The sequence below is a fragment of the Scyliorhinus torazame genome, chromosome 14 (genome assembly GCF_047496885.1).
Source record: "Scyliorhinus torazame isolate Kashiwa2021f chromosome 14, sScyTor2.1, whole genome shotgun sequence".
Taxonomy (NCBI): domain Eukaryota; kingdom Metazoa; phylum Chordata; class Chondrichthyes; order Carcharhiniformes; family Scyliorhinidae; genus Scyliorhinus; species Scyliorhinus torazame.
Window position 1 is genome coordinate 51404451 of NC_092720.1, and position 23283 is coordinate 51427733.

At 47.4% G+C, this 23283-nt stretch overlaps 1 protein-coding gene across 1 annotated transcript in view; it reads left to right on the forward strand.

The window, feature by feature from the left end:
* The window catches only part of psmd1 (proteasome 26S subunit, non-ATPase 1), a 164178-nt gene that overhangs the window by 130866 nt on the left and 10029 nt on the right, over nucleotides 1-23283 (forward strand). The window contains exons 20-23 of the mRNA XM_072474177.1: nucleotides 18130-18299; nucleotides 20056-20148; nucleotides 21251-21352; nucleotides 21518-21673. Coding sequence (XP_072330278.1) covers nucleotides 18130-18299; nucleotides 20056-20148; nucleotides 21251-21352; nucleotides 21518-21673 — 521 coding nt within the window. The remainder of the gene's footprint in view (nucleotides 1-18129; nucleotides 18300-20055; nucleotides 20149-21250; nucleotides 21353-21517; nucleotides 21674-23283) is intronic.

Genomic DNA, 23283 nt, shown 5'->3' on the forward strand with positions numbered 1-23283 from the left:
CCAGTGATGTTTTGGGGCCATTATAATTGATGGCTGGAAATAATGACCATCTTTCTGTATGTTGGGTGTACGTTACCTACATGAGGTTTTTCTATTGTTAGGATCTTGGTTGCAATATTCTGTCAAATGCTGCCTTCTATCAAGGGCTGCCATATTCACTACTGCTCTGGTATTAATCGCTGTCTTTGACATCTCGTTATTTCTTTAAAAAAATATATTTTTATTCTCCTTTTTCACATTTCCTCCCAAATTTACACCCAACAATAAACAATAATCAGTAACGAATGCAATGTTCATCCTCATATCAATAACAACGATCCCATCCTCCCACCAAACCCCCCAAACATTAGCCCGCATGTTAACATAAACAAATGACAAAAAGGAATCATCCATAGTCACCATTAACACATACAATACCCCCCAAAAAAAATATTCGATGTAATCCAATTCTTGAAAGTGCACAATGAAGAACGCCCAAGAATGCAGAACTCCTCCATCCTTCCCCCTCAGTTCAAATTTGACCTTCTCAAGAGCCAAGAATTCCAGCAGATTCCTCTGCCACACAAGGGCACAGGGTGGAGAGGTTGATCTCCACCCTAACAGGATCCGCCTTCGGGCGATCAACGAGGCGAAGGCTACAACAACTGCCTCCGTGCCCGTTTCCAACCCCGGCAGGTCCGACACCCCGAATATGGCCTCCCGAGGGCCCGGATCCAGTTTCGCGTGCACCAATTTAGAGATTACCCTAAAAACCTCCTTCCAGTAATCCTCCAGCTTTGGACAGGACCAAAACATATGCTCCCGCCGCAATGTTCACACACATCTTCTACCTCCTCAAAGAGGTAGGTCACACAAAGAGGCTCCTCGCCTTATATACCACCTTCACCTATATCAGCCTCATCCTCGCACACAAAGTGGAGGCATTCAACATCTCGTAATTTCGAGGAATTAAATAAATACTGTGAAACTTGCAGTCGAATGTTCTTTTTACAATGGAAAAGTTGTTTTGAATGCTGTAAGCAATTAATGCTCTTATCATGTTCGTCTAATTGGGTTTTCTATAAATCATATAATAGGAGGGTTTTAACACAATTTGAATTACCATTTGAAAATTAAACATTGCTAATTGGGTGTTTCTTTGATAACTACGAGGTTATCTGGCAGATTGATTTTTGACGAACAGCTCATTTTCCAGAAAATGGGCATGGTCTAGATCTGAGCAGAACATTTATCTGTTTCTGTTTTTCATTATACAGCTGCTTTCTGTTACAGTTATTTAAGAAGACATCTTCAGCTGTGTTGCGCTGGCCCATGTAGATAATTGCTGCCAAAGCTGAACTCCTGCAACCAGGCAGTTCACCATCTGTTTATTGATTAATTAGTATTTATTAAAATAATTTTGTTTGACAATACTGTGACCTAAATGGACTGGAATTTGCGATGAGAATAATGGTCAGGTTATAGGCACTCGCGGTTTTAATGGAAATCTAAAAACAAATTCGGTGTTTTGCAAATACATCGTTAAATGTGGAAATCCAGAAGTTGCTGACTGAAGTACCCTGCTCCTTCACTGGCTGTATTTTTGCAGGTCTTACAGATGGGTTTATCATGTAACCTACTGTATTTGCCCACTAGTTCCACACTGAAAAAGGCTAAAAATGTTGGGGCTGGTGCATTCAGGAGTAAGTAAATTTTCAACAATATGGAAAGTGGTGATGACAAACCTCCCAACCCTACAAAAAGGATTTTACAGATGTGGAGTCTCATTCTTTAAGAAAATTACTGTTGTAGATTTCCCTACAATCCCATCTGAATTTCTCAATCATTATTTTTATTTAGTATATTATTAAAATTGAACTCATATTTTGCTTTATATTTCCAGTCTTGAATGTTATGGACTTATTTTTAGATCCTACTGGGGATAGAAACAGAGGGGGGCAGGTGATGAAAATACTGAGCCAATCAGTTTCTCTGATCTGGGGAGTTTCACTGGCGCGATGGAGGAAGAGAGACCCCCCCAGAAACTCTCCTGATCCATTAATAAGTGTAATTATGGTAATTAACTAGTTCATTAACAGCCATGTTGAGATTTTAATGAGGGTGCACAGGCTGTATGCTTGGTTTGGGGGCAGACTAGGTGCTTGGAGGCGGATGCACAGCGGGGTTCCAGTCATGGTTTCCCCTGCAAATAATGTGGATGCATAAAAGAGAAAATGTTAGCGTGCCCCTCAACCATTGGCACAAATGTGGCAGATGGCAGGAAGAGTGGCAAGTAAGCACTCAAATAGTGCAGGGGATTGTCACCCTCCTGGTATAGCAGAGATCTAAGATGAGGGTCCAGGACTTCTGAGTTGGGAAGCCAACTGAGCAGAAGGAAGGCAGCAGCTGATAATGGAAGCACAAATCTCAGATTTCTGGCCCTGTGGTGATGAGGTGCAACATCCTCTGCAGGAGGGACACCAACCTGGTCACCAAGAGGACAGAGAAAAGGAACAAAAGGCAGGAAGGCAAGGGAGGCCGTACTCTCTGCATAGGCCATTCCATTGAAGCTGGAGCTGCCTTGACATGGCCAAAGACCAGTGCTGCAGGAGACGATTACTGTTCAGGCAGATGGCCATATGTACCCTTGTCACAGAAGACCTGACATCTCAGAAATGGTCACTATGCCCTGCCAGTAACTGTCAAAGCCACTGTGACCCTGAATTTATTTGCCTCTAGATCCTGTGAAGGATAGGCTGCGGACCTTCTTGGCAACCTGCAAACTATTGCAGTCCACTGCATCTTGCAGATTGCTGATACTCTATTTACCAGAAGAACCCAGCCTTGCAGACACAGAAGGCAATGGGTTTTGCCTCCCATCACTGGATATCCCACATACAGGACTTCATTGATTGCGCTCATGTGGCCATCAAGACACCATCTGACTTTCCAATCCGATTTATCAACAGGAAAGGCCTCCATTCTTCAATGTTCAACTCTTCTGCAACCACCATGGTTTGCTCCATGTGCCCACTTCCTTTCCTGGCACCTGTCCTGACTCCTTCATCCTTTACCCACCTTAATTCCTCCCTCAAACTCCATAGATGGATTCTGGGAGACAATTCTTGAAAAGATGGCTACTTGCCCCTGTACAAGTCAAGGTTACATAGACCAAAATTCTCCGGCTGTTCATTGGCGGCGGGATTCTCTAGTCCTGCTGGCAGCACACCTCACCAGGGTTTCATGCTGGCCTGGGGTAGCTTCAATGAGAATTCCCATTGACAGCGCGGGAGCAAAGTATCCCGCCGCCAGCGAGTGGAGTGCTACTGCATATATGGCTTTCCATGAGATTAGTCATTCATGTGCTTAAAAACCCTGAGCAATGATGGCACACATGAGCTGAATGAGCCTCATTCTCAGTACGTGACTCTGCATTGCCTAAGGCAGCACTGACATGTGAGAGTGCAGCTGTTGCTGCTGGTCTTGGTAGATCCTCCTTTCCTGTAATTCCTGAGGACCTGCACCTGCATCCAGCTGAGGAGCAGTGTACTTGTCCTCCAAGCTCTTCCTGTACATTTGTGATATGCTAATCAGCTAATCACACAGTGCCAATCTATCTATCTGCTTGGTGGGACCCACTGAGGTGAGTGTATTTAAGCTGGTGCACAGGCATGGTGTGATGATGCCTTCTCTGAGGTGTGCTCTGGCAGCGCTTGACCCATTGCAGGAATCGGTCTTTGGGTCTGGGAGTCATGAGATCATGAGAATTTGTCTTTTGAGAGCAGAGACTTCCCAATGCAGCTGAGTCTTTGGAATGTATTCAGATGGGCTGCAGTACAATGCACTCCCTTAATCTACACATTCCAGGTTCTATCCACCCTCTTCGAGGATACAACTCTTCTTTCCTAATTTGCTCATGAGAAGTCATCCTAGCGATTTCCATGGTGACGATGCATAAAAAAGTAATTCCTCCAGCCTTGACCTTTTTGTGGGCATGGTGAGCCCATTTATTCGACAAGGGCGAGAGAGAGATAGGCACTGTTGGTCTCCATAATCAATGTCTATTTCATAAGCATCTCCAAGTGGCAGGTCTTCAATTACGCTTTTGCTCTGAGCCTTGTTGAGAGCCAGAACTTGCCTGGGCCCAATTTCCCCGTGTGTTCAGGAGCACTTTGCGTCCTCCGACTTCTCAGCTGCAGTGTCTCCTAGAGGTTGAATAGCCAGACGTATGTCTTGAGGGCCTGGCAGGACATTCACCATACCAGAACAAATAAGGATATTGAACCTCTTTCCGATATTGGAACCAGTTCCTCTGAACCACACTGCTCTGTTCCACGGTCTCCCATCACCTCAATCCAGACGTGCTTGGTCTAAAAGTGGCCTACTGCCACCCTCCGGAAACAGGACATTGTTCTTCACCCTCACTGCCTCCTGCCTCCCAACCGCCTCCCACCCCACCCAGGGGTAGATTTAGAGTCCAAAAATAGTCCATTGTCCATTTCCTGGCCTGAGAAGGAAATTGTGCTTTGTATCTCAGTGTGAGTTCTTCAGCCGACTTGGTCAAAGAGCCTCCACACATCCCCAGTAACGCTTGTCTTGTTGGAACAAATGCTGGATTACAAGAAATTTCCTTTGACAAGTCCACAAAACTGTAGGCAGCTGTTAGTGAGTGGTGAACATGGATTTCAGTTCATTCACCACTGAGAGCAACATTTGGGCCACTGTTTGTCTATTCTATAATTTCTCTAATTTCACTAAAACATTAAAAATGTACAGATAATTATCTATATTTTCCCGATCTGTAGGAGTGGCAATGCCTGTCACTAGAATTTGCACTGGAATTTATCACTTGTATGTGGGTGCCTTTTCATCGACTTGATAATGGCATTTATTGGTTTTAAGCAATTCATAAAGACTCAAAAGAATTTCACTATTGCTTGCCTTGCTACTTGCCTCCACTTGCAGACACATTATCCTTAGATAAGTCAACAGCTACCCTATTCTTCTCTCTTTCTCTCCCTCTCTCGGCATTTTCCAAAGGCACCCTTTGCTACCCCCTTACAAGCAGCAACTTCAACTGTCTCATCCTGACTTCCGGTTGCGGCTATGCGGAGCTAAGTCGCACGTTCGGCAGCTCTCGACAGAAACTGACTTTTGGGCTCTTTTTAGGGCCCCCGGTGGCATTTGTTCGACGGTTCCCAGTGTGGGAAGGTGATAGTAACATTTCGCCGGCACTGTATGGATTGGACCAGGAGTGGAGCGGTGAAAAAAGTAGTTTTGGAGCAGCGAAAAGTGCGAGGGAGAAAATTAAGATGGCGGCGGGTGGAGACCAGGCAGCGTGGTCACAGGAACAGCAGGAGTTTCTCCAGCGCTGCTTCACGGATTGAAGGCAGAGCTGTTGGAGCCGATGAAGGCTTCGATAGACAAGCTGCTCGAGACCCTGAAGGCCCAAGGGGCGGCGATCCGGGAGGTGTGGCAAAAGGCCTCAGAGAACGAGGACGAGATCTTGGGCCTGGCAGTGAAGGTAGAGGCGCACGAGGCGATGCATAAGAAATGGCAGGAGAAGTTCGAGGACATGAAGAACCGGTCGAGGAGGAAGAACCTGCGGATTCTGGGTCTCCCGGAGGGAGTGGACGGGTCGGATGTTGGAGCATAACGTGGTCACGATGTTGAATACGTTGATGGGCGCGGGGGCCTTCCCGGGGCCCCTGGAGCTGGAGGGGGCCCACCAAGTCCTGGCGAGGAGGCCCAAGCCCAACGAGCTGCCGCGGGCGGTGCTGGTGCGGTTCCACCGCTTCGTGGACATGGAGTGTGTCCTAAGGTGGGCAAAGAAGGAGCGGAGCAGCAGGTGGGAGAATGCAGACGTCCAGATTTACCAGGACAGGTGCGCGGAGGTGGCCAAGAAGAGGGCCAGGTACAATCGGGCTAAGACAGCTCTGCATCGGAAGGGGGTGAAATTTGGAATGTTGCAGCCGGCGCGACTGTGGGTCGCTTCAAGGACCGCCACCACTAATTCGAGACGCCGGAGGAGGCGTGGACCTTTATCCAGGCCGAAAAGTTTGACTCGGATTGAGGGTCGGTTGCGAGGGGATTGATGTGATTGTTGTGTTTTGGGGGGATGTTCTGTTCTGTTTGGTACTGTTTTCTTTTTGGGTGCTGGGTGGGGTAGGGTGAAATGGTTCGTAGTGGGGGTTTGGAGAGAGTGTGGGTGTCGGTGGTTGGAGGAGGGGGCCCCATTGGGGGGAGGGGAGAGGGGAGGCCCGAGGTGGGGGAGCTGGGATCAGGCCGCGAAAGGGAGCTGCGCCTGAGGGGATGGGGCCGGTTTGGTGGAAAGCGCGGGTTTTTCTCTCGCACTAGAGAAGGAAGGGGCGGGGTCAGGGGGAGGGGTGGTGCTGGAGAGGAGAGCCCGCTGATGGACAGGAGGGGGTGGGGGGGGGGAGATTCTCTCACTGGGGGGGTCGATGGAGTGGCGGGAGCAGCCGGGGTCATCAGGAGTCAGCTGACTTACGGGAGTGCTATGGGGGGAGCAGCGCAGCTAGGGGGGCACCTAGCTGAGGGGGGGGGGGGGAATTAGGTTGCTGCTGCATTGGCCAAAGGGGAGCTGGAGCCTGAAGGGAGAGTCGGGGCGGGGGTCTGCCGCTGTGGGGAACGGAAAGTGTGGGAGGCGCGGGCACGCGGCTGGCCTAGAAAGAGAGATGGCTAATCGGCAGGGAGGAGGGGTGGGGCAGCCCCCTGATCCGGCTGATAACTTGGAATGTGAGAGGCCTGAACGTGCCGGTCAAGAGGGCCCACGTGTTCGCGCACCTGAAGGGACTGAAGGCAGATGTGGTCATGCTCCAGGAGACGCATTTGAGGGTAGCAGACCAAGTTAGGCTGAGAAAGGGGTGGGTAGGGCAGGTTTTCCACTCTGGGTTGGACGCAAAGAATCGAGGGGTGGTGATTTGGGTGGGGAAGTGGGTGTCGTTTGAGGCGCTGAGCATCGTGGCAGACAATGGAGGTAGGTAAGCTGCAGGGGATGCGGGTGGTCTTGGTGAATGTGTATGCCCCGAATTGGGACGATGCCGGATATATGCGGCGCATGTAGGGCCGGATTCCGGACCTGGAGGCAGGGAGCTTGATAATTGTGGGGGGGAGTTTAATACGGTATTGGATCCAGCATTGGACAGCTTTAGATCCAGGACGGGTAAGAGGCCGGCGGCGGCCAAGGTGTTGAGGGGGTTTATGGACCAGATGGGAGGAGTGGACCCATGGAGGTTTGTTAGGCCGGGGTCCAGGGAATTCTCTTTCATTTCCCACATCCATAAAGCCTACTCCCGGATTGACTTCTTTGTTTTGAGCAGCGTGCTGATCCCGAGGGTGGGGGACACAGAGTATTCGGCCATAGCCATCTCAGACCATGCCCTGCACTGGGTGGAGCTCGAGCTAGGGGAGGAGAGGGACCAGCGCCCGCTGTGGCGCCTGGAGGTGGGTTTGCTGGTGGGTGAGGAGGTGAGCGAGCGGATCTGGGGGTGCATTGAAAGATACCTAGAGGTGAACGATAATGGGGAGGTGCAGGTAGGGGTGGTCTGGAAGGTGCCAAAGGCGGTGATTAGGGGAGAGCTAATCTCCACTAGGGCCCACAAGGAGAGGAGGGAGAGGTTGGTGGGGGAGAGTTTAAGGGTAGATAGGAGGTATGCAGAGGTCCCGAGGAGGGACTACTCAAGGAGCAACAAAACCTCCAGGCCGAGTTCGACCTGTTGACTACCAAGAAGGCAGAAGTGCAGTAGACGAAGGCGCAAGGGGCAATGTATGAATACGGGGAGAAGGCTAGCCGGATGCTGGCACACCAGCTTCAGAGGCGGGAGGCGGCGAGGGAGATTGGGGGAGTTATGGATAAAGGGGGGAACACGGTGCGGAGTGCAGTGGGGATAAATGGGGTATATAGAGACTTCTATGAGGGGCTGTATAGGTCTGAGCCCCCGATGAAGATGGGGGGGGATGCGTCGTTGTCTGGCCTGGCTGAGGTTCCCGAGGGTAGAGGAGGGGCAGGTGGCGGGGCTTGGGGCACCGGTAGGGCTGGAGGAGCTGACTAAGGGGCTGGGGAGTATGCAGGCGGGGAAGGCACCGGGGCCAGGTGGGTTCCCGGTGGAATTTTACAGGAAGTATATGGACCTGTTGAGCCCACTACTAGTGAGGACTTTCAATGAGGCGAAGGAGGGGGGGGCCCTACCTCCGACCATGTCCAGGGCGCTGATCTTGAAGCGGGACAAGGACCCTTTACAGTGTGAGTCGTATAGGCCAATCTTGCTCCTCAACGTGGGTGCGAAGGTGTTGGCTACCAGAATTGAGGATTGTGTTCCGGGGGTGATCCACGAGGTCCAGACTGGTTTCGTGAAGGGAAGGCAGCTAAACATCAATGTGCGGAGGCTCCTAAATGTAATCATGATGCCTGCAGTGGAGGGGGAAGTGGAGATAGTGGTTCCCGGAGGTGACGCAGATCCTCAGGGAATTTGGAGACTTTTCCGGGTATAAGCTCAACATGGGGAAGGGTGAGCTATTTGTGATACACCCAGGGGACCAGGGAAGGGGGATAGACGAGCTTCCACTGAAGAGGGCGGAAGGGAGTTTTCGGTAACTAGGGATCCAGGTGGCCAGGAGCTGGGGGGCCCTACACAAGCTCAACTTGACGAGGCTGGTGGAGCAGAGTTTAAAAGGTGGGATATGCTGCCACTCTCCCTGGCGGGTAAGGTACAGTCGGTGAAGATGACGTTGCTCCCAAAGTTCCTTTTTATATTCCAGTGCCTCCCCATCCTGATCCCTAAGGCCTTTTTTAAGCGGGTCAGCAGGAGCATCATAGTGTTTGTATGGGCGTAAAAGACCCCGAGGGTGAGAAGGGTGTTTCTGGAACAGAGCAGGGACAGAGGAGGGCTAGCGTTGCCTAATCTGTGTGGGTACTACTGGGCTGCCAATGTGGTGATAATACGCAAGTGGGTAATGGAGGGGGAGGGGGCGGCGTGGAAGAGGCTGGAGATGGCGTCCTGTGTGGGCACGGGCCTGAGAGCGCTGGTGACGGCATCACTGCCGCTCCCGCCGACAAGGTACACCACGAGTCCAGTGGTGGCGGCGACCCTCAAAATTTGGGGGCAGTGGAGACGCCACAGGGGGGAGGCAGAGGCTTCGGTGTGGTCCCCGATCCGAGAGAACCATCGGTTTGTCCCAGGAGAATGGATGGACCAAAGAAAATTACAGCACAGGAACAGGCGCTTCAGCCCTCCCAGCCTGCGCCTATCCAGATCCTTTATCTAAACCTGTCACCTATTTTCCAAGGATCTACTTCCCTTTGTTCCCTGCCCGTTCATGTATCTGTCTAGATGCATCTTAAATGATGCTATTGTGCCCGCCTCTACCACCTCCGCTGGCAAAGCGTTCCAGGCACCCACCACCCTCTGCGTAAAAAACATTCCACACACATTTCCCTTAAACTTTCCCCCTCTCACCTTGAAATCGTGACCCCTTGTAATTGACACCCCCACTCTTGGAAAAAGCTTGTTGCTATCCACCCTGTCCATACCTCTCATAATTTTGTAGACCTCAACCAGGTCCCCCCTCAACCTCCGTCTTTCCAACGAAAATAATCCTAGTCTACTCAACCTTTCTTCATAGCTAGCACCCTCCATACCAGGCAACATCCTGGTGAACCTCCTCTGCACACTCTCTAAAGCATTCACATCCTTCTGGTAATGTGGCGACCAGAACTGCATGCAGTATTCCAAATGTGGCCTAACCAAAGTCCTATACAACTGTAACATGACCTGCCGACTCTTGTACTCAATACCCCTTCCGATGAAGGCAAGCATGCTGTATGCCTTCTTGACCACTCTACCGATCTGCGTTGCCACCTTCAGAGTACAATGGACCTGAACTCCCAGATCTCTCTGTACATCAATTTTCCCCAGGACTCTTCCATTGACCGTATAGTCCGCTCTTTAATTAGATCTTCCAAAATGCATCATCTCGCATTTGCCTGGATTGAACTCCATCTGCCATTTCTCTGCCCAATTCTCCAATCTATTTATATTTTGCTGTATTCCCTGACAGTCCTCCTCGTTTTCTGCAACTCCACCAATCTTAGTATCATCTGCAAACTTGCTAATCAGACCACCTATACCTACGTCCAGATCATTTATGTATATCACAAACAACAGTGGTCTGAGCACGGATCCCTGTGGAACACCACTAGTCACCGTTTTCCATTTTGAGACACTCCCTTCCACCACTACTCTCTGTCTCCTGTTGCCCAGCCAGTTCTTTATCCATCTAGCTAGTACACCCTGAAACCCATACGACTTCACTTTTTCCATCAGCCTGCCATGGGAAACTTTATCAAACGCCTTACTGAAGTCCATGTATATGACATCTACAGCCCTTCCCTCATCAATTAACTTTGTCACTTCCTCAAAGAATTCTATTAGGGTTTGTAAGACACGACCTTCCCTGCACAGAACCATGCTGCCTATCACTGATAAGTCTATTTTCTTCCAAATGTGAATAGATCCTATCCCTCAGTATCTTCTCCAACAGTTTACCTACCACTGATGTCAAGCTCACAGGTCTATAATTCCCTGGATTATCCCTGCTACCCTTCTTAAACAAAGGGACAACATTAGCAATTCTCCAGTCCTCCGGGACCTCACCCGTGCTCATGGATGCTGCAAAGATATCTGTTAAGGCCCCAGCTATTTCGTCCCTCGCTTCCCTCAGTAACCTGGGATAGATCCCATCCGGACCTGGGGACTTGTCCACCTTAATGCCTTTTAGAATACCCAATACTTCCCCCTTCCTTCTGCCGACTTGACCTAGAGTATTTAAATATCCATCCTTAGCCTCAACATCCGTCATGTCCCTCTCCTTGGTGAATACTGACGCAAAGTACTCATTAAGAATCTCACCCATTTCCTCTGACTCCACGCATAAATTCCCTCTATTGTCTTTGAGTGGGCCAATCCTTTCTCTAGTTACCCTCTTGCTCCTTATATACGAATAAAAGGCTTTGGGATTTTCCTTAACCCTGTTAGCCAAAGATATTTCATGACCCCTTTTAGCCGCCTTTATTGCGCGTTTGAGATTTGTCCCACTTTCCCGATATTCCTCCAAAGCTTCAAAGAACAAAGAACAAAGAACAAAGAAATGTACAGCACAGGAACAGGCCCTTCGGCCCTCCAAGCCCGCGCCGACCATACTGCCCGACTAAACTACAATCTTCTACACTTCCTGGGTCCGTATCCTTCTATTCCCATCCTATTCATATATTTGTCAAGATGCCCCTTAAATGTCCCTATCGTCCCTGCCTCCACTACCTCCTCCGGTAGTGAGTTCCAGGCACCCACTACCCTCTGCGTAAAAAACTTGCCTCGTACATCTACTCTAAACTTTGCCCCTCTCACCTTAAACCTATGCCCCCTAGTAATTGACCCCTCTACCCTGGGGAAAAGCCTCTGACTATCCACTCTGTCTATGCCCCTCATAATTTTGTATACCTCTATCAGGTCGCCCCTCAACCTCCTTCGTTCCAGTGAGAACAAACCGAGTTTATTCAATCGCTCCTCATAGCTTATGCCCTCCATACCAGGCAACATTCTGGTAAATCTCTTCTGCACCCTCTCTAAAGCCTCCACATCCTTCTGGTAGTGTGGCGACCAGAATTGAACACTATACTCCAAGTGTGGCCTAACTAAGGTTCTATACAGCTGCAACATGACTTGCCAATTCTTATACTCAATGCCCCGGCCAATTTAAGTCGGATTTAAGTCGCCTAGATCTTATGTATGCTTCCTTTTTCATCTTAGCTAGTCTCACAATTCCACCCGTCATCCATGGTTCCCTAGTCTTGCCATTTCTAGCCCTCATTTTCACAGGGAAGAGTCTGTCCTGCACTCTAATCAACCTTTCCTTAAAAGACTCCCACATTTCAAATGTGGATTTACCCTTAAAGAGCTGCTCCCAATCCACATTCCCTAGCTCCTGCTGAATTTTGTTATACTTGGCCTTTCCCCAATTTAGCACTCACTCTTTAAGACCACTCTCGTCTTTGTCCATTAGTATTCTAAAACTTGCGCTTCCGGTGACGGCGGGCAGGAGGCGGCCGCACAATGGAGGGCTCCCGGTCGGCAACGGCATTTTCAGGGCTTTAAGCCGGTCCCAGGGTCCGCGGAGTCGGCAGAAGAAGGGAGAAGGCACAGTGGAGACACAGGAGGAAAAAAGAAAAATGTTGAGGGTGAGCAAGAAAACGGCCGAAAAAAAACAGCTGGAGGTCCGTCGGGGGGTGGAAAGGTCACCGCGGGGTCACCAGGAAAATTGGAGACTGGAGCACCAGGGAAGGCCGCACTGCTTACGGCTGAAGAAATAACTACGGTGATGGCTGCGGAATTTGAAAAGCAGTTGGCGCAGATTGCGAAATGCGTGGAGACGGTGAGGAAGAAGATGAGGGAGGTTTTGAGTGTGCTTGTGGAGGAGGCGGTTTCCCCGATGAGGACGGAGGTGGCGAGCGCAGTGGCGGAGGTGCGAGAGCAAGGGGAGGCGCTGAAGGAAGTGGAGGAGATGCTATTGCAGCACGGTGATCAATTTGCCTCGATGGGGGAAGAGATGCGGAAGGTGATGGATACTAACCAGGATCTGCGAGGAAAAATGGAAAACAGATCCAGGCGACAGAATTTGAGGACTGTGGGGCTGCCCGAAGGAGTTGAAGGACCGAAGCCAACTGAGTACTTTGCCGCGATGCTGGCAAAATTATTGGGGGAGGGGGAGGATCCCTCCCGATATGAACTGGATCGGGCTCATCGGTCGTGGAGGCCTATACCAAAGGCGAGTGAGCCGCCAAGGGCAGTGACTCTGTGCTTCCGTAGGTACAGGGTGAAGGAGAAGGTCTTGAGCTGGGCCAAGCAGAAGCGGGTGGTGCAGTGGGCTGGAGCTGGTATACGTGTATACCAGGACTTTACGGTGGAGCTGGCAAGGCGGCGGGCTGCCTTCAACCGGGTGAAGAGGGCACTGTACATTAGCACGGTGCGGTGCGGCATTGTATATCCAGCGAAGCTGAGGGTGACTTACAAGCTCAGGGACTTTTATTTTGGAACGGCGGAAGCAGCGGAGGAGTTTGCGAAAGCAGAAGGACTGTGGCAGAACTGACAAACTGAGGAATGGCCATGTGCCGATGTAACCTCATGACTGTATTGACTTCTTTTTTGTATCACTGCGCGCGGGTGTAGAGATTAAAGGAGCCAATGTGGTATTTATTTGGACAAGGGAAGGGACGGGACTTTCAGTTGAAATGAGAGTTCTTTGGGGTGTAGGTGGATATGTGGGGTTTGTGTGCTAAAAGGGGATCTTTGGGCTTTCCTAGGGCCGGGCAAGTGGGAAAGGGACCCGGGTGGGGGCCTCCACGCTGGCCGGTTTAAGCCGGCCAGTGAACGGGAGTGAGGTGGGGGGAGGGGCTGCGGCCATCGGAGCCTGGCAGAACAGGGTCCGAGTGGTCTAGCCAGGGTGGAAAGTTGGGGGGAAGGAACCAAGGTTGGGAGGAGGAGTTTTACAAGAGGCAGTGGACAGGAGAAGCTGGAGACCTGCGGTGGGGGAGAGCTGTGTAAGATTAAGGGTGACTACGGGTAATCCCTGATTCCTTTTTGCCATTTGTTTCTGTAAACATGCGGGTTGAGGTTTGGGGGTTGGTGGGTAGATGGGATCGTTGTTATTATGGGGACTGACATATCTTGCTGATTATTGTTCATTGTTGATGGATGTAAATGTGGGAGAAAATGTGAAAAAGGAGGAGAATAAAATTTAAAAAAAAAAAAGTATTCTAAAACTTACGGAATTGTGATCGCTATTCCCAAAGTAATCACCGACTGAAACTTTAACCACCTGGCCGTGATCATTCCCCAATACCAGGTCCAGTATGGCCCCTTCCCGAGTTGGACTATTTACATACTGCTCTAAAAGGCTCTCCTGGATGCTCCTTACAAATTCTGCTCCATCTGTGCCTCCAACACTACATGAGTCCCATTCAATGTTGGGGAAGTTAAAATCTCCCATCACGACCACCCTATTGCTCCTACATCTTTCCATAATCTGTCTACGTAGTTGTACCTCTACTTGACGCTCACTTTTGGGAGGCCTGTAGTAAAGTCCCAACAATGTTACTACACCCTTCCTATTTCTTAGCTCTACCCATATTGCCTCAGTGTTCGAATCCTCCATCGTGCCCTCCTTAATCACAGCTGTGATATATCTCTGATCAGTAATGCAACTCCTCCACCCCTTTTACCTCCCTCTCTATCCTTCCTGAAGCATCTATACCCTGGGATATTTAGTTGCCAGTCTTGCCCTTCCCTCAACCAAGTCTGCGTAATACCAATAACATCATATTCCCAGGTATTAATCCAAGCCCTAAGTTCATCTGCCTTACCTGCTACACTTCTCGCATTAAAACAAATGCATCAGACCACCTGTCCCTTTGTGTTCATCATCTCTTCCCTGTCTTCTCTTCCCCTTAGTCACATTGAATTTATTATCGAGTACCTTACTGGCTTTAGTTGCTGCCTCATTTACTGACCTCTAACTTCCTAATCTGGTTCCCATCCCCCTGCCACATTAGTTTAAAAGCTTCCCAGCAGTGTTATCAAAAGCACCCCCTAGGACATTGGTTCCAGTCCTGCCCAGGTGTAGACCATCCGATTTGTAATGGTCCCACCGTCCCCAGAACCGGTTCCAATTTCCCAAAAATCATTGGGGATGGGGGGTTCCTGAGCTGGCATAGGGCAGGTATTAGAAGGACGGGGGACCTGTTTATAGATGGGACGTTTGCGAGCCTTGGGGCATTGGAGGAAAAATTCGGGCTCCCCCCTGAAAATGCCTTCAGGTACGTGCAGGTAAGGGCGTTTGTAAGACGGCAGGTGAGGGAATTTCCGCTGCTGCCAGCACGTAGGATCCAGGATAGGGTGCTCTCGGGGGTGTGGGTTGGAGAAGGCAAGGTCTCGGCGATCTACCAGGAGATGCAGGAGGAGGAGGAGGCCTCGGTGGAGGAGCTGAAAGGTAAATGGGAGGAGGAGATAGACGAGGGTACGTGGGCGGACACCCTGGGTAGGGTAGATTCTTCCTCCTCTTGCGCCAGGTTTAGCCTGATACAATTTAAGGTTCTGCACAGGGCGCACATGACTGGGGCAAGGCTGGGTCGGTTTTTTGGAGTAGAAGACAGGTGTGTGTGGTGTTCGGGGAGCCCAGCAAATCACGCCCACGTGTTCTGGGCGTGCCCAGCGCCAGATGGGTTCTGGAGGGGCGTTGCGAGGACAGTGTCTAAGGTGGTAAACACTCAGGTTAAGCCGAGTTGGGAGCTCGCACTATTTGGGGTATTGGACGAGCCGGGAGTGCAGGAGGCGAAAGAGGCCGGTATTCTAGCCTTTGCGTCTCTGGTCGCCCGGTGGAGGATTCTGCTACAGTGGAAGGATGCGAGGCCCCCAAGCGTTGAAGCCTGGATCAGCAACATGGCAGGGTTCATTAAATTGGAGAGGGTAAAATTTGCCTTTAGAGGATCTGTGCAAGGGTTCTTCAGGCGGTGGCAACAGTTCCTAGACTTTCTAGCGGAGCGTTAGGAGGTGGTCAGCAGCAGCAGCAGGCGGGGCGGGGGGGGGGGGGGGTTACTTTGTGTTTACTACAGTGTTTATTATTGTTTAATGGGGGGCTTGTATATTGGGGGAATACGTGACATAGCTATAAGATGTTTGTGTTTGTTTTTTCTTATTTCTGTAAGAGGGGGGTTTGTTCAAAATATGTAAAAAATTTGAATAAAAATATATATTTTTTAAAACTGTCTCATCCTCTCACTGATGTTTGTGCCCACTAGGCAACTGTGTTGCTTGTGTTTCTCATTCTATTCACCTTACCCACTACTGTCCCTTGGGCTGTCAACAAAACAACAATTACTGCCCCCTTTCCATTTTCCTCTGGAATATCCATTCATTAATGAATAAGGCACTTGCTATCTGTGATTTTTCCATGTATGATTGCATTGACTTCATGGCTTTGATGGAAACTTAACTCATGGCTCATGACATCTTGCTTCTTACTGAAGCTTTCTCATCTTGTTACAACCCTGTCACTTCTCTTTTGCATCCATTCTCCCACCCTCCTCCCAACATTCAGTTTCTAAGTAAAATATGGTTGCGATATTCCTCCCTCAGCCTCTGCACTGAGCAATAGCTCACCTTTGCTGATCTAAATCTGTCTTGATACCTTGCCTTCGCTCCTGATTTCCCTGCCCGTTGCTCCCCCCTTAATCTCTCTCCCATAAAGTCTTCAATTTCACTCCCATCTCTCGATTTCCCATCTCATGTGGCCTCTGTGCTCCCATTGTGCCAATCACTGACAAGGTCGCTTTGATCATTTTCTTGAATTTATCAACATTTATGTGTCTCCTACCCCTTTTCAACCTCACAACGCTGAATCCGCCCCTGAGAAAAAAATCTTTCCAAGATCTCTGTGACTGAAAATAAGTCTTACTTGGCACCTTTCACAAACTGCGGTGGTGCTCAAAAATGAAGTGACTTGCAGTATAGAAAGCACTGCTGCTAATTTGCACATAGTCAGCTCGACAAACGGTGACCAAATAATCTGCTTTGGGTTTTGACTGAGGGATAATTGTTTGCCAGGATGGTGGAAATCTCCTAAATTCCCTGAATAGTACCTTCGGATCTTTTGCATCCATCTGAGAGGGCAAATCAACTGCGAGATTAATGTCTCTTTCTGGAAGATGTCTTAATTCCCCTCAGTGGCGAACAGCCACTAGGCTTGCTTGCATTCCCGTACCAGCCTCCCCGAACAGGTGCCGGAATGTGGCGACTAGGGGCTTTTCACAGTAACTTCATTGAAGCCTACTCGTGACAAGCGATTTTCATTTCATTTTTTCATTTCATTTGCTGCTGTGATCAACTGTCTGCAAACTCCGTAAAATGATCTGCTTGTCAGAATATCCTGCCACCCCTTGATCCTACACACACACATCAAGAATTCTATGTTCTGAAAGAAGTGAAAAGAAATTTGATTGAAGCTAATGGTCATTGCAAGGATCACCAAAATATGTTTGTTCAATTTGAGTTGCTTCAGAAGGCTTTTGAGGACTTGCAACTTCAGTTAAATAATACCAATCAGTCAATCTGTTGATATTCAAGGTTGGAATTATGTAGTTCTTAATGGGCGATTCAGCTAATGATATTGTTTGAAGTTGATGGCAACTTTAGTAGCTAAATCTGTTTGTCTTCTACGTATCTATTTGAATTCGTGCTGGCATGAAATCACCTGAGTTGAATCTTTTTAAAAAGAAATTAAGGAGCAATTTATTGTGGCCAATCCACCTACTCTGCACATCTTTGGGTTGTGGGGATGAAAACCACGCTGGTACAGGGAGAATATGCAAATTCCACACTGACAGTGACCCGAGGCCAGGATCGAACCAGGGTCCTCAGCATCGTAGGCAGCAGTGCTAGCCACTTTTGACACACTATGTAGAGATCGTGAAAGGGTGAAAAAGTGATTCATTTGAAAGTTGTTCAAAAATACAGAAGTATATCAATGAAAATGAGGGATTTATGGAAAAGAACCAACTGTGAAAATTGTTGTAGTCTAGGGTCCAGGATCTGCTGAAGCTAGTTTAAAGTCTAAGATGCCATATTGGAAGCAGCACTGCACTGCACCACATTTTCACAGATTAAGCTTGTCCTGATGTATCAAAGCTGTACGGAATATGCCTGCCTGACCTGAACATTTTGATATGAAAAGGCCCACTTGTGTGTCAATACTATCACTCTGCTTTGCTTTTTTAAACTTCATTCATGGGATGTGGGCATTGTTGTCTGGACAATTAAAGGACATTAGTGAACAGATAGTATTTTTTTTAATGACAATGGACAAAGGTTTCATGCTCATCTTTAGGCTTAGATTTTCATTGAATTCAAATTTCAACATCTGCCGTGATAGGATTTGAACCCAGGTTCCCATTACCCCCAGTCTCTGAATTTGTAGTCCAGCGACAATACCACTATGCCATTGCTCCCCCCATTCAAATGAATAATTTTACTTGAAGGCATCATATGGAAATCTAACACTTTTTATTCCCTTCTATTTTGATAGGTGGCCGCAACATGACCATTTCACTCCAGTCACGGACAGGACACACCCACATGCCCTCAGTGGTAGGGGTGCTGGTGTTTACCCAGTTCTGGTTCTGGTTCCCTCATTCACATTTTTTGTCCCTGGCCTTCACTCCAACTGCCGTCATTGGGCTTAACAAGGATCTCAAGGTAACTTGATTTGATGTATTATTTTTTTAACTCCTTGCTACACCATATGCCTTTTGGGATTTGTTTTATCAAGAGTCAAAATGTGATGTGATTGTGTTGGTGGGAATGGTATCAGAAGTTCTATTTGATTATCACCACATCTGATGTGATAGAGTGAAATGTTTTAACACTGCATAATGTACTTGTTTATGTATTTTTATTCCGGGGGAAGGATGGTGAAGTCCTGTCTCAACAGACCAATGTTCCATCTGTTGCAATTCGGCAGGCAGCATGCTTACCCGGGCATGGAATGGCTGTTTTGTCATGTTTTCTGCAGCTGAGTCAATTATGAACTAGTGAAACCATCAAAGTTGACCAGCTATTTTCAGAGTTCCTGTTGAACTTGCCCATCTCGTGTAACGCTCTAGGTGGCACATCGGTCAAGTAGGGGGTTGTTTAGTTCAGTTGGCTGGACGGCTGGTTTGTGATGCGGAGCGGCGCCAACAGCACGCATTCAATTCCCTCAGATTAAATTGCCACCAGTCAGTTCTCAAAAGGGCAAGCAACTTCTGGTCCTCTGGGACTGTTGAGTCATTTATATTTACTTCAGTCAAGACTTTCGTTGCTGACGGCAGAGCCTCAACAAGCAATTCCCTACTTCTAGTAGACCTGAAGAAGAGTCAAATGGACTCAAAACATTAACTCTGTTTCTCTCTCCACAGCTGCTGCCTGACTGGCTGAGTTTTTCCAGCATTTTTTGTTTTAGACTTCTGTTTCAGATTTCAAGCATCCACAATATTTTGATTTTATTTACCCTACTTTTAGTTGCTGACCACTTCACCATGTTGAGTTGAGGGTCAGATTTTAAAGAGGTCAGACAGTGAGGGCAGCGGAGAAAGATGGTTCATAGTGCAGGCAACATTCAGAACGAGAACGGATGAAAGGCAACAAGTCAGTTTGTTGACAGCATGTGTTAGTTGCCAACCAGAAAAGAAAGTAAAAAGCAACTGCTCCTCTCCGAAAGAGAATGAATGTTGAGCACATTATTAAATGAGTGAAAGTAGACCAAGATTGTACCTTGAAATTTATAACTTCAACAACTACCATCTGAAACAGAAAGTAATCCAAGTTCTTCAGTCTTCAGTTCTTAATGGAAGCTTCAGCAGAAAGTTATGTAATTTAAGAGTAGAAAATGCAACTCTGTGATGTTTGTATTATGATATACAATAGAAGGGCAAGTGGTAGAGAAGTGGATAGTTAAATATCCATTCATGTCATCTGTAGCTCGGTGATTGTACCCTCAACTCTGAATCAGAAGGTTGTAGGTTCAACTCTCACTCCCAAGATTTGAGCACATCATCTAGGCAGATACTGAGAGGCTCTGTTCTGTGTGAGGTGGCATCATTTGGATAAGATGCTATTCTAGGTGCAGTTTATGCGTCCTCAGATGGATGTAAAAAATTCCATGACTATATGAGGAAGAACCGGGAAGTTGAAGTGGCATCCTGTCCATTATTCTTCTCCCAATCAGTCCCTAAAATAGATCACCTAGTCATTTTCTTAAATTAAATAACAGCTACATTAAAGATAAGCTTAATTGGCTGTAGAGACGGGAGGTCATGGAAGGTGCTATATAAATGTAAGTCTGTCTTTTTCCTTCAAACAAATGAACTGAGACACACAGTTGTTCCAAAGTATTAAAAAGTGAATTCTAACCTTATTTCTTGGGACTTGTTTAAATCTTTCTGAACATGTGTATGATATTCTTTGTTCACAGATGCCAAAAGTCCAGTACCGGTCAAATTGTAAGCCATCGACATTTGCCTACCCTGCTCCTCTGGAGGTTCCGAAAGAGAAAGAAAAAGAAAAGGTCTGCTTCATATGGCATTGTCATTCAAATAAAGATGAAGGGCAAATGTCTGTAACCCAAATGTATTATTAAAGGTGGATTGAAGATCAACTTGATCATAGAGATTTAAGTATTCTTGTTTTTTCATATTCTTGTTCCTCTCTTGCATTAAAATCTTGCATTCTGTTTATGTATTTTCCCCAAATTTCATAGCCCTCTTGCTTCATAGCGCCAGGGACCAGGTTCGATTCCCGGTTTGGGTCACTGTCTGTGTGGAGTCTGCACGTTCTCCCCGTGTCTGCGTGGGTTTCCTCAGGGTGCTCCGGTTTCCCCCCACAAGTCCTGAAAGACGTGTTTGTTAGGTGAATTGGACATTCTAAATTCTCCCTCAGCGTACCCGAACAGGCGCCAGAGTGTGGCGACTAGGGGACTTTCACAGTAACTTCACTGCAGTGTTAATGTAAGCCTATTTGTCACACTAATAAAGATTGTTATTATATCAAGTATTTCTGTTCAAAGTATCAGCAGCTCGACAATTTAATATGTGCACGGGTGCTTGTTCAGTTTTGCCCTTGTTTATTTTTTGAAGGATAGTTATGAAATAGATAACTTTGATAGCTTAGATTATCATAGAAATTACAGTGCAGAAGGAGGCCATTCGGCCCATCGAGTCTGCACCGGCTCTTGGAAAGAGCACCCTACCAAGGTCCACACCTCCATCCTATCCCCATAACACAGTAGCCCCACCCAACACTAAGGGAAATTTTGGACACTAAGGGCAATTTAGCATGGCCAATCCACCTACCCTGCACATCTTTGGACTGTGGGAGGAAACCGGAGCACCCGGAGGAAACCCACGCAGACACGGGGAGAATATGCAGACTCCGCACAGACAGTGACCCAAGCCGGGAATCGAACATGGGACCCTGGAGCTGTGAAGCAATTGTGCTGTCCACAATGCTACCGTGCTTATAGGTTACCGGTTGTTTGCTATTGTTTCTGTTGTCATCTGGTAGTTTAACCTAGAATCCTCATTCTAAAATTTGAGAAGCATTTCTGTTCAATTTTCTAGTTCTGTGATTTTAGGCTTGGTCTGAAGAGTTGTAATCTGTTAAACTCTCAGGTTTCCACAGCTGTCCTGTCAATCACTGCCAAAGCAAAGAAGAAGGAGAAGGAGAAGGAAAAAGAGAAGGGAAAGGAAAAAGAGGAAGAAAAAATGGATGTCGTAAGTACAAACTGAGTACACACTGCTTCATGATTTATTAATGTTTCATTGCTTTTGAACAAGATCAAACTAATGTTAAAATGATATCCAAATATGGCTTGATTAACTTAATTGATCATCTAAATATGGCTATATGTTAATTTCACTGATTTTTCTCATCTTTAGGAAGAGACTGAGAAAAAGGATGAAGACAAAGAGAAAGAAAAGAAAAAGGAGCCAGAGCCAAGCAGCCAGTTATTGGAGAACCCAGCCCGAGTGATGCCTGCTCAGCTTAAAGTCTTGATTATGCCAGAAGGGTGTAGGTACCAGCCCTTTAAACCCGTGAGTAATGCTTTTTAAAAATCTTGTCAGTTAATGGCAAAGTACATAACTTGAGCCTGACTCTGCTCCACAATTGTAATAACGTATAAGCAGGTATATCACCTGCTTTGTGTTGCCACACAAAACATTTTTCTCTTTCATTTTCAGTTATGCAGGTATCAAACAACGATCTATGCTCTATTGCTCAGCTGTATGAATCTTACATTGGCAACTTCCACTCTTACCTTTGTGGTTGTAATACCTTTTGTGGTTGTATTATCGTTTGTGGTTGTATTACCTTTGTGGTTGTATTACCTTTTGTGGTTGTATTACCTTTTGTGGTTGTATTACCTTTGTGGTTGTATTACCTTTGTGGTTGTAAGCAAAGAATCTCCTGCAGTGGCTTCTCTAAACCATCCACCCCCCCACACCAAACACCTTGCCTCTAGACCACCTTCCTCTTCCCCGCCTCCTCCCCCCAATCCCCATCTAGCCTTGACACCTGTTTCTCATCAACATGCATCCTCTTGGCAGCATAACCTGATTTTAGAGTCATGTTCCAAATGAATGCTACCAGCACCTAGCTCTTCCTAACAACCACATATCTCCACTCCTCTACTGAATCTTACATTGAATGCAGTACTGAAGGAAGCCATTCAGTCCCATTGTATCTGTGCTGGCTTGCTGCAAGAGCAACTCTCCTATTCCCACTTCCCTGCCTTTTCCTTGTAGGCCTGCAAATATTTCTCTTCAGATAATTATCAGCCTTTGTGTTGTGAAACCAACATTCAGTCTTGGATTAGCCAGAATTTCCTCTAATTAAACATTGGAAAAACTGACCTCATTGTCTTCAATCCCTACCACAAACCTCATTCCCTATTTACTAATTCCATTCCTTTACTTGGTCGTCTGATCCCTCTGTGACCTCATAATAGCTCAGTGCAAAAAAAAGGGCAATAATAGTTGGGAACTTCAACTACCCTAATATAAACTAGGAATTGAACAGTGTACTGAACTGTATCCAAAAGAACCTATTTTAGCCAGCATGTAACAAGTCCAACGAGCGGGAGTGCAAATCTAGATTTAATGATAGAAAATGAAGTTGGGCAAGAGGGAATAGAGACCATAATGCAGTTAGAGTTAGGAAAGTTATAGAACAGGATAACGATGAAATGAAAAAAAAAATGAAAATCGCTTATTGTCACAAGTAAGCTTCAAATGAAGTTACTGTGAAAAGCCCCTAGTCGCCACATTCCGGCACCTGTTCGGGGAGGCTGGTACGGGAATGGAACCATACTGCTGGCCTGCCTTGGTCTGCTTTAAAAGCCAGCGATTTAGCCCTGTGCTAAACCAGCCCCTGTTGGAACAGGAGTAAAAGTAAATTAGGGAAAGACAAATTTTACAAAGCTGAGAGATGATCTGGCAAAAGTGGCTGGTTACAGCTACTTGAAGGGGTATATGTGACAGACCAATAGAAGGCATTCAAAAGCAAGGTTCGACAGGCACAGTGTAGACATGATCCCATAAAGAAAAAGGGCGGTAAAAAGAAAGCTTGTGATAATCACAACAAACTTAATACTGTAGAGATGGAGTATAGAAGCTACAGGTAAAATATTAGCAGGTAAAATCAA